At 41.0% G+C, this 12,068-nt stretch overlaps 1 protein-coding gene across 1 annotated transcript in view; it reads left to right on the plus strand.

Annotated features, from left to right (window-relative positions):
- Nucleotides 1-12,068, plus strand: part of HECTD2 (HECT domain E3 ubiquitin protein ligase 2) — a 1,329,650-nt gene that overhangs the window by 729,238 nt on the left and 588,344 nt on the right. Inside the window, exons 9-10 of the mRNA XM_044056649.1 lie at nucleotides 7,728-7,876; nucleotides 8,200-8,323. Coding sequence (XP_043912584.1) covers nucleotides 7,728-7,876; nucleotides 8,200-8,323 — 273 coding nt within the window. The remainder of the gene's footprint in view (nucleotides 1-7,727; nucleotides 7,877-8,199; nucleotides 8,324-12,068) is intronic.

Consider the following 12,068-nt stretch of genomic DNA (forward strand, 5'->3'; position numbering starts at 1 on the left):
CTTCAGGAAGGCTGTGTGGGGTTCCTGAGTTTGAGAGGGTGGCCTGTAGCATGCTACAATTTGTAGAGCAGTTTTGCCTATGGTTAGTTGCACCTGGATGGTTTCCGAAGCTTCGTGCATTGCCACCAACCTGGAGGTGTGGGTATCCTTTATGAATATGGATACACCCCCTCCTTTTGTGGTGTGGTCTGGGTTTTGGGGCCGGAACGCATGATATGAGGTAAAACCTAATAGTGCCGGGGTGCTCTCAGGTGCCTTGAACCAGGTTTCAGTTACAGCACAGACATCGATGTTCTCCATCTTCTGAAGGAGATTCTGACAATGTTAGTTGACTGTAAGCAAGGGTTGGAACCTCCTAGGATGTTTAGGGTAGACATCCTTTATAAGAAAAAAAATCCAAGGATATTTCTCCTACTCCTGAAGACCCCCCAGTGTGAATGGCAGGTTTTTACACCGGGTTTATTTAATGCCCTTGAAACTTCCCCAAGGAGTTTCTGTACCTGCTCCCTCTTGGTACTGTACCCCTCTCAAGAGGGCTAGAGAGTGGGATTCCTCTGGCGAGGACTTGGATTCTGAGGAAAAGTCTTTGGCATATTCCACTCAGATCCCTTTTCCCTTGGATTATGGCTCTGAGGAGGATGACTGTATTAGTCCTGACTCTCCCTTTATAGAACTCTCCTTTGGGGACACGGTTTCTCATATGATGGATTTTTTTTTTTAATTGGGACCATTCTCAGGTTTCTGACTTTCAAAAACGGTGTTGGAGACCCCTAAGCCCTCTGCTCCAGTCTTGGCTGCTGTTTGATACATTTAATAAGCTTCTGTGGCCCTTGATTATTAATTTGCAACCCCTGAGAAGCCAACAGATTTTATAAGGTGTCCGAGGAGTATACATTTCTGTACAAACGGCCATCTGCTGACCCTTCTGTAGTGTCTGTCTCTTCTGACAAAAAAATCTTAGTTTTTGTCTTCTACTAAATTACTGGATTCAGCCAATGAATATAGAGTTATAGAATGGTTGGGCAAGAAGGTATATACTGCTGCCACCTTGGCTTTTTGGTCTATTAATACCAGACACATTTGACCAGGTATGTTTTGACACTTCTTTCTCAGGCTATCTCAGACCTCCCTGATTCTGAAGGGATTGCCTCATCCCTCTGTTTTCTGGGCTTTGCTTCTCAAGTAGCCTGCCACACTGTTAAATGTAGCTATGAGGCATTTAATGTCTTCTCTATGGCTTTTGCTTTTCATTCTGTTTTGAGACATTACCCTTGACTTCATCTCCAGCCATTACCTAATGATGTTGTTGCTGGCCTTGATAGTAAGAATCTGTTTGGCTCTATGGCTGCTGAGCTTTTTATGTCTCTGCTGGATAAGACCTTACAATTGAAGCATATATTTATTTATCCTATTCCTAAGTTCCAGAGGAGTTATCTTTCTAAATCTGATTTTGTTTGCAGATAGTCTCACCCTACTACCAAGGGTAAAATGAGCTCTAGGCAGGTTCCTCCTCCTAAGCCTTCTCAGACTCCCACTTCTCAGAAACCTCCTTTTCAAGATAAGCCAGGTTCTAGCTGACCGTTTCCTTTCCCCTTTCCTGAGCCAGGTTCCTTTATCTCTTCATCTTCCTTTGTCCTTTCCCAATTGGTTAAGGATCACTCAAGAATCATGGGTTCTATCCATCATCCATCAGGGATACTTCATGGTATGGAAATCCCTTCCTCCTTTTCTGGACATCCCTTGCTTTCCTCAGTGAAAACTTCCTTTCTCCCCCAAAATGCTTCAGGGCCTTCCTTTTCAAGGTACAATTCAAGCTGTGTCCCCTTCTCAGGAGGGGGGTGTTATTCTAGAAAGTTTCTAGTTCCCAAGAAGGAAGGCACCTGGAGACCCATTCTAGACATTTCTCAGCTCAACACCTTTCTGAAGATTCCTTCATTTTGGATATTATCCCTTCAGACCATATTTCCTCCTCTTCTTCCTCATGCTTACTGGCCTCTCTGGATCTCAAGGATGGTTATCTTCATATCCCAATTCATCCCCTTTTCAAGAAGTTTTGCACTTTCCTATTTCTCCCTTGCATTTTTGGTTCTCTATGCCTTATCTCCCCTTCTTTTGATTGGCAAGGGTCCTACTCAAGATAGAGCAGCATTCCCTTAAAATCTTGTTTGTGACTTCCTTTTGGCCCAGGCAGCTTTGTTAATGTCTTCTACACCTAACCAAGGGCAATCACCACAAGTTACCTCACGAGGTGGACCTATGCACACATGACAAGGGGTCTGTCATGCAGTTTTACTTGTCCACTCTTCAGCTGACATTGTGTGTGATATGGCTTTGATCCCTTTTAGGCACCTATTTTCCAAGTACTTGCTTAGGAGTTCTGCAGGAGACCAGGAAACCCACCATCAGGAAATTGTGTGTTTAAATGTAAGAGATTTTCTATTTGGTGTCTTATGTGTAACCATGATCCTTCTGGTTCTCACTTTTGTTTGAATTAATCCATGCTGGGTAGCATATTCTTAAGTTAAAGCTCACCTTTCAGCTATTCCTGTTCATCAGTCATTAACTCCTGCACTGACCCCTAGGTTTGAGGTTAAGTAGTTTCTTAAGCCATCCTTCATATCTGACCTTCCCGAAAGCCTATTCCACCTTCCTGGGACCTTAATTTTGTTCTTGAAAAATTGACTCCGGCTCCTTTTGAGCCTGCAGCTTCAGCTTCCTTACAACATTGTACATGGAAGACTGTTCTTTTGGCCCTTACTTCAGATAACATAGTGTCTGGACTCCAGGCTCTTATGGCTATTCCTCTTTTTTTAGTTTTTGAAATAAGAAGGGGCACCGCCAGACACTTGGTGACAAACTAAGCAAGATTAAATAGAAACAAAGTCACTGTGGTGGAGGTATAAAAATCGATCCGATGAAGGCTATTGCTGAAAGTGCTTGACCTTGTTTTTGTATTTCATTTACTGATGCTCACTAAGGATTTTTAATTTTATTTTATTAGAAGTTTGTTTTTATGCCTCCACAGCAGTGACTTTGTTTCCATTTAATCTTTTCATAAGGACAGGGTGCCTCATACTAATCCTCATTTTATGCCCAAGGTGGATAATGAATTATATCTTAATCAGTGTATTAATTTGCCCTCCTTTTTCCTTCTCTGCAATCTACTAGTGAGAAGGGTCTTCACACCTTGGATTTGCATGGACAGCTCAGGTCTTTAGATAAGACTTAGGCCATTCACAAGTCTGATCAGCTTTTTATTTCCTTTCATCTTAGATCTCTAGGTTTGGCTGTTTCTAAGCAAACCATTTCTTCACGGATCTCTAAGGCCATTTCTTGTTGTTGCTCTTTTCATGGGAAAAGCCTTTCTGCCTGTGTAAAGGCTCATTTTACCAGGACTGTGGCTTCCTTTGGTTCTTTTTTCAAATGATTGGTTAAGAATTTCATACTTGAGGCTGCTACTTGGACCTCTTTCCATACCTTTACTAAGCATTCCAAATTGGATGTTTCCAGAGCAAGAGCTAGCTTTACCAGAGCTGTACCGCATGGGCTCCTTGAGTGCTCTGCTGGGCCTTCCTCCCCCCAAGTTTCCTTTGAGCTTTTGCACTCCCTTTAGTAAAGAATACTGCAACAGTGATATGGAAGGACATAGTACAGTTGTGTAAAACCTTACCATAACGTTAGATTTCCTTTCCTCCTCCCACCACTCTATTCGTAAAACCTTACCATAACGTTAGATGTCCTTTCCTCCTCCCACCACTCTATTCGTAAAACCTTACCATAACGTTAGATGTCCTTCTCTTCACTGGTACAGTATTGGCTCCTTTCCTCCTCCCCTCCTCCTACCACTCTATTCTTTTCCTATTTCTCCTTCTGGATGCACATGTTCTTCCTACTTCATAGGAGTGTTGCTTCTCCTGGGGCCGTTCAGTTTTGAGGTATGTTCATAGGTTCATACTAGGCTATCTGCCCTAGGGCATTTACAAGCCTAGCCAGTGTGTGTTTGGCTTTCGCCACTTTTGGGGTCTTTCCATTTGCTGCAGGTGTCTGGTAAGGTACATCCCAAAAGGGGCATTGTACTCAGTTATGGGCCTGATGAGGGATGAGTAAAGAGGCACAATGACCTCCCCTGATCTAGATGTGAATCCCTTCATGATTAGGTGGGCTATATAAAATGTTTTTCTAACCACTTTGGCCACGTGGTTGTCGAATGAGAGATTGCTATCAACTTGGGTCCCCAGGTCCCTAATTACTTCTTCCATACTTAATGGATTATCATCTATGTGGTAATTTGTGGGCACTTTGTTTTTGCCGAAGGGGATGACTATACACTTTTTGGCGTTTAGCTTGAGGCCATGGCTCTGGCACCAGTTGTCTGTTTCTATGAGGCCCTTTTGTAGGATGCTTGTGTCGGCTGGAGAGTCGATTATGGCGCCCAGTTTGCAGTCATCTGCGAACTTGGTCAGCCACAGTCCTTCCATGTTGGCTTGTACCTCCGAGAAATATATACCGAACAAGAGAGGTCCCAGGACTGAGCCTTGTGGGATGCCACTTGTAACTGGTTTGGAGTCTGACATGGCTCCAGCAATTCTAACCATGTGCGTTCTGTGCTTGAGCCAGTTTGCAACCCATCTAGTGACATAGGGGTTTATATTTAAGCTGGTAAGCTTCTCTATAATGCCCGAGTGGGGTATTGTATCGAAGGCTTTTGCGAGGTCCAGGTAGGCTGTGTGGACCACCTTCCCCTTGTCAATGGCCTTGGTGACTGTTTCAAAGAAATCGACCAGGTTCAAGAGGCAGGATCTGCCCTTAACAAAGCCGAACTGGGTAGGATCCAGTGTCTGTAGGTCCCCAATATCTTTATTTATGAGGTCCATGATGATCCTTTCCATAGCTTTGCAGACCAAGCTAGTCAGGCTTATGGGGCGATAGTTTCCAGGATCCGTTGAGGCACCACCTTTGTGGAGAGGGACCACTGTTGCTGTACACCACTCTTTGGGTACATATCCTGTAGTAAGGCTGAGATTGAACAGTAGTTTTATGTTTGGGTTTAGTTCTTCTTGGAGTTCATGTAGGACGCAGCCCAGGACACCATCTGGTCCCATTGATGCTGTGTTTTTTGCTTTGGAGAGGGCAGCTCTTACCTGAGCATCTGAGATGTCAGGGGGGAATGTATGTCTGTACATCACCGTTATGCCCTACATCTTGAGTGGGGAGCATACACCACATATTTTCTATTGTATTTAGGTCTAGTCTCTGGCTGGGCCCTTACAAATCTTTAATTTTCTTCTGGTGAATCCATTCTTTTGTTGATTTGGATGTATGCCTGTGGTCATTGTCATGTTGAAAGGTGAAATTCCTCTTCATCTTCAGCTTTCTAGCAGATGCCTGAAGGTTTTGGGCCAAAAGTGACTGGTATTTGGAACTGTTCATTATTCCCTCCACCTTGACTAAAACCCCAGTTCCAGCTAAAGAAAAGCAACCCCAAAGCATGATGCTGCCACCACCATGCTTCACCGTGGGGATGGTGTTCTTTTGGTGATGGGAAGTGTTTTTGCACTAGACGTACCTTTTGTAATTGTGGCCAAAATGTTCAACTTTGGTCTCATGAGACCATAACACATTGTCCCACATGCTTTTGGGGAGACGTCAGGTATTGTTTTATAAATTTTAGCCGGGCCTGGATGCTTTTCTGTGTAAGAAAAGGCTTCCATCTTGCAACACTATCCCATATTCTAGACATATGGAGAATACTGGAGTCCAGACATATGGAGAATACTGGAGATTTTTGTCACATACACAACCAGTACTTGCCAGAAATTTCTGTAGCTCCTTCACTGTTGCTGTAGGTCTCTTGTCAGCTTCCCTGACCAGTTTTTGTTTTGTCTTTTCATCAATTTTGGAGGGACGTCCCATATTTTCTCCACTTCTTGATGACTGTCTTCACTGTGTTCCATGGTATATCCAATGCTGTGGAAAATTTTTTGTACCCTTCTCATGACTGATACCTTTCAACAATGAGATTCCTTTGATGCTTTGTAAGCTCTCTGCAAACCATGACTTTTGCTGTAGCAGGCAACTGAGTAAATGTCAGGAAAATCCTGCTAGGATAGCTGAACCTTATTTGGGGCTAATCAGAGTCTCTTTAATTGATGGCAGTTGTGTACCCAAGAAGACTGAATGCTGTAATTAAATCAAAAGGTGCTTCAACAAAGTATTAGTTTAAGGGTGTGCAAATTTATGCAACCAGCTTATTGTATGTTTTTTATTTTGTATATTTTTCCCCTAACAGATTTGTTTGTTTTTCAATTAAATTGTACAGATTATAGGTCACATTAAAGGTGGGAAAAGTTTTGAAATGATTTATTGTGGTCTAATTTTTTTATATCACAAAAACCTGCCATTTTAACAGAGGTGTGTATATTTTTATATCCCCTGTATAATGATATACACACACAGATATATGGGTTTACGTCAGATGATCACGTTTTCACAAACTTGAAATTCATAAAGTCATGACCATATGATCAAGTTTCTGAAAACTCAAACATCCAAAAAAAAACCCACAAAAAAAACCAAAAAAACCCTTTTTTTATGTTTTTGCAGGGGGGCCCATGTGGGCTGCGGCTCCACACCCCCTGCAAATTATATATAGCAACTCCGAAATCACACTATAGTGAGGAAAATGGTAAATTTCCTGATACGCTCTGTACCATGATCTCCATTGAAAAGCTTCAGGTTTTCAAACATCTGTTTCAGAACTGGTGTATGAGAATAACGAAGAAATCCATTTGCCTTCCATTTCTTTTATGTATTTAGGTGTCCTGGTAAATGCAGCACTTCTGTTTTTCACACATTAAGTACAGCTAACTTCCATGGCATTGTGTTTCCTACGTATGGGGCATGTGTATTAGCACTCCTATTCTTATTCAAAGGGCTGTGTTATTCATTTAATTATTTTTTTTTTTGGGGGGGGGTGATAGTTGAATGAGACAGTGCTGTGATTCAGGTCTTTGTTTCTCATACGTTTCTTAGTGAACTCCAGGAGAACATGATAGATTATTAGCGGTTTCACTGTGCAATAATTTATATTTCAATCCATAGCTATAGACACCTGATGATGATTTATGTAACTGGGGTGACTATATTCCTTGCTGTCTGTACCAAGGTTCACGGACAGTGATTCATAACCCTTCTTTTTACCTTAAATGGGAAAACTATCTGTAGGAATTATATGTCCAGGCAAGCTCTTTTTCAACAGTTTTACTTTATGCTCAAAAGACACCTGTATCAGTAATGATCTGATTTGAACCTTATCTTTTAATGTTAAAAATTTAAAGCCTTTGACCTCAAGTAGTTCTGGAAACAAAAAGGCAGGGATTTGTCTGTGGAAACGCTACACAGCTGTCTATAATCTGCAAAATGATTTACTGTGAAAAGGACAAAGGAAAACCCAGTTCACATGCTGTAAGCAAAAACTTTAAGGAATGGCGCAGTTGTACGCACCTCAGAAATATGAAATATTGTTGGAGAGAGATGCATGCAGGCTAACACAATATTGTTCTCTGTTATACTCTGAAAAATATGGATTGCATGCTGCTTTGTCTCATAGATGTATAGGGAATACATTTCATAACGAACAGCAGTAAGATGCCCAAAAGCAGCATCTTTTAATTCTGAATGATCATCATTGCCATTGGAATTTACATGAGCTGTGTCTTGTATTTCAGGATACCTCAGCGAAGGTTTAAACAACTAGTTGATAGATTACTCCAGTTTGTATCCTTGCGTCTGTTTCCTGGAAAACCTGATGAACTCCCTCCTATGGCGAAATGTAGTTGGTGGATACCATCAGCAGTCAGAATTTTGGCTCTGCTCAGTAAGTACAAACAGAGATTATAACAAGCCAAGATTGTAAATGTCTGCTGAAAATTCACAGGCATACTATTTTTATTGACATATGTGTAATCCATGCAGTAGACCGAAGTAGCTTTACTTTTGAGTGTTGGAGAGCAGAGTTTCCAAAACTGTTTTTAATTTTCAGGTAGCTGTCAAATCATATCGTGTATTTCAACATTAATCTTTTTTTTTTTTTTGCTAAGTATCACAATTTGATATCAACATGTATATCAAAATCAGCATTGATATTAGCACTCTGCTACTAATGAACATTTATAAATGCTGTGTATCATGTTTCTGTAGATGCAGCCAATAGCCTGTCCAGCCCTCCAGTAATAGCTTATACAGAGTTTTATAACTCAACGTTGGACCATATTGACCTCATGGAAGAGTACCACACTTGGCAATGTTATGGAAATTCACAGAGGTATGAAATAATGCATTATTATACCAGTTATTAAATTATTTACTCACTCTAGTTTTAGCTTACAATCCAGAGAGAATTTTGTGTTCTTGTACAAGAACTCTCTTATGTTTTTCTACACTCACCATGCAGAGACTGTATGTGTCTCAGTAACATTGTATAAGAAATTCATTACTGAGGGAAAAAGGGGACTGAGGAGAATGACAATGACACCTGACAACTGGAACTAGCACACTTTTTAAGTATAGATAATTATGGATTGCCGTTTATCTTATGGGATCCATTGTTTATGGTTTCAAATATTGCATTAAAGTACTTTTTGTTTTAATATTTAAAACTAATTTCTGATGTCTGCTTTGGCTTTTGAAATCAGAACTTAGTCACTTTTGTGAAGTATAGCAACAATAAACCATATTTATTCACGTGAGTGAAGGCATGTTGATGCAGCAGTCTTCTAGCTAGTGGTGCACATCTACAGCTGTGATTTTTATCTGTGCTGTGTCGTTATAAACCATTAGATCTGTAGTGATGCAGACAGAAAACCATGCATGGTTGCTCAAAGAGGACAGTATTTTTGAAGTTTCTGTACTTTGTTAAACTTCAGGAATACAGAGCATGGTTATTTACTTCTCATAGGGCACTCAGTAGTGGAAAATCTATTTCTTTATTAATGATATACAGCTTCAGAGATGTGATCATTTGTATGCATAATGTATGCAAATTGATCACAGCAGCACTGTGCATGTCAACTAGCATTGTTTAGGCACTTGAAGTTAAAGAATGCATCTAAGGTGGGTCAACTTACATTTCAGTATATTGCTTTATTTTATTTATTTATTTGTCTGTTTGTTTAAAAATTTGTAACTGATATACAGTAAATTAAATTTATCAAGATCAAAAGAAGTATAATTACAAATATATTACATTTCAAAGTACTGTTACTGACAAATCAATGAAAATTTTGTAAGAAACTAATTACAAGTTTAAAATAGAAAGGGCCCTGTATTTGCTTTTTCACCGCTTTCACCCCAGGTTTGAGTCATTTTCTGATTTGATTTCTCATTTTTCTGGTACATAGTGTAGCCATAGGTGGTGGTGTTGTGCTAATTTAAAGCAGTTTGTAATATCACAGCAATTAAGAATTATACAATGACCCCCCCCCCAATTAATATTCCAAAATGTGCATGCTGATTGACCATTGTGCCCATTGTAAATCCCACAATATACCAGTGAAAAAGGTCCGGTCTTTTTTCTGTTGGTATAAAGTCCTCAAAACAGTTTTTTTAAACAAATAAAAAAAGCATTTCCGTTTCAAAGCATTGCTGTTACTGGGTATGCGTGGGACGCAAGTCCCATACGCATGCTCAGTACATCAAAACAAGGAAGCAGTGTACCACAACCAGCAGAAGAACAGTAATGTGCCGTTATACAAAGGCATTATTTATGAAAAGTAAGTATTTTTTTCTTAAATAATGTCATTGTATAATAACAATAACCGACTCCGTGGTTGTGGTATATTGAAATTTACCCACGGTTGGCTTTATTTAATCACTCTGGCTTCCCTCATGATTAAACCACACCAACCATGGGTAAATTTTCAATATACCATACCACGTCATCGTTTATTGCTTTAGTAATTCATAGTAGATGTGAGGCCAATAAAGCAGTCACGGCATTCATTATATAACACATGCACTCTGGTCACTCCACAACAAGTATGACTCTGTCACTGTCCATGTGGGTGTGAATGACTTGAGATGCACCTCCCTAGATTACATAAAAAGAGACATGGAGGAGCTCTGAGATTATGTGGCCCAGGCAGGTATGACCCTAGCCCTGAGCAGCATCCTACTGTCCCCTAGAATGATACTGCAGTACAAGCAGAAAATATGATTGATTGACTTCAACAATTGGCTAAGTTTCTGGTGTCATTCTAAGGGGATCCAGTATCCATCTACTTGGGATGACATGATGGACAGAGTTCGATGCTTTGCCAGAGATGGCCTGCATCTTTCACCCCTGGGTTTCCAGATATTGACTAAGGCTCTTGCCATCCCTATAGTGTCTCTTTTTTAGGTGATGTTCCAAAGACTAAATTACCACCATAACAGCTATAAATAAATGCAATCTGAGAATCATGCTGCTCAACGTTAGAAGTCTAAATCTCAAGATGCACTTGTGCAAAGCACTCCTCAAAATGGAGAACATTGATATTTATGCTGTAATGGAGACCTGGTTTAAAGCAGCAGAAAGCACTCCTGCACTACCAGGCTATAACTCATTCCACACCTTTCGGCCCCAGAACATGGACCGAAGCTCCAAAGGCGGTGGTGTCTCCATATTCATAAAGGATATGCACAGCTCCAGACTAGTAGCCCAGCATAATGCATCTGAGATACTTCAGGTACAACTAACATTGGGTAATACTGAGATTCAGGTTGTAGCCTGCTATAGGTGCACAACCATGTCCCAAGACTCTTACTCCACGTTCCTAAGCACCCTTGAAACTATTAGGATCCAACCCAACATTCTCTTACTAGGTGACTTCAACTACCCCTCCATCAACTGGGAAAACTACTCCTACACCAATATGCTGGCCCAACGCTTCCTGGAATTTATCAACTCCAATGCCCTGGACCAGCTCATTCTTACTCCCACTAGAGGAAGCGACATCCTTGACCTGGTTATTACTAACATGGGGAACTGTTGCTCTATACCAATAGTCAGTTCCTCCCTGATTAGATCCGACCACAAACTAATCACCATGGAAATCCATATCTCACTCACAACCCCCCCCCCCCACAAAGGTAATCACTATAAAAAACTTCTGTAAAGCTGACTTTGGGCTCCTAAAAACAGAGTTGGCTAACTTCATGGCACCCATGTCAATGGAAAATAGATGCATGACTGCTGAATCATACAGCAGTGCACTGTTCAAACACGTATATAAATGCATGGAACTCGCCATACCCAACAGAACCAAAGAGCTCTCCTCCAAAAAAGGAAGACAATCTGGTGGTCCCCTGCCATTAATAAACTCTACAACAGAAAGAAGAAACTGTTGCAGAAAAAGGTGAAGTCCCAAGACTGGAAAATCTCCCTTATTAGCCTCAACAAAAAGTTGAGATCCCGCATCAAAATCTCTAAAGCCAGCTATGAAGGCAGAATTGTGGCAGGCACTAAAAACAACCCCAAAGCCTTCTATAGTTGTATCAAGAATCTCCATAGCAATAACCAGATTTGCTCTGAGTTACTGCATAATTGTACCACCTATACTGAGCCAACAGATATTGCCAGCATACTGGCCGACAGAATCAGTGCCAATTGTACCCCCCCAAAGGACCAATCACAGTACCGGAGGAATGCCAGGCATGCAGCATTACTGCAGCACAGGTTAAAGCTGCATTGTCCAAGGCCAAGAATACAGCTTCCATGGGACCTGACAATATCCCTGGATGTGTTCTACATGAACTACAAAGTGAACTGGCACCACATGTGTGTATCCTGTTCACTCACAGCCTGACCTCACGCTTTGTCCCTACCGAATGGCACACTGCTACAGTCATCCCTCTCTATAAAGGGGAAGTGACTAAAGACCCTGGGAATTATCGCGCCATTAGCCTGACTAGTCTGATATGTAAGGCTGTGGAGCGCATCATCATGGACCTAATTAACAAGGATACAGGGAATCTCCAAACTCTAGCTCCCACTCAGTTTGGTTTTGTGAAAGGTAGATCATGCTTGCTCA

Source organism: Protopterus annectens, chromosome 14.part0 (assembly GCF_019279795.1).
Source record: "Protopterus annectens isolate FY-2018-M chromosome 14.part0, PAN1.0, whole genome shotgun sequence".
NCBI classification, from domain to species: Eukaryota; Metazoa; Chordata; order Ceratodontiformes; family Protopteridae; genus Protopterus; species Protopterus annectens.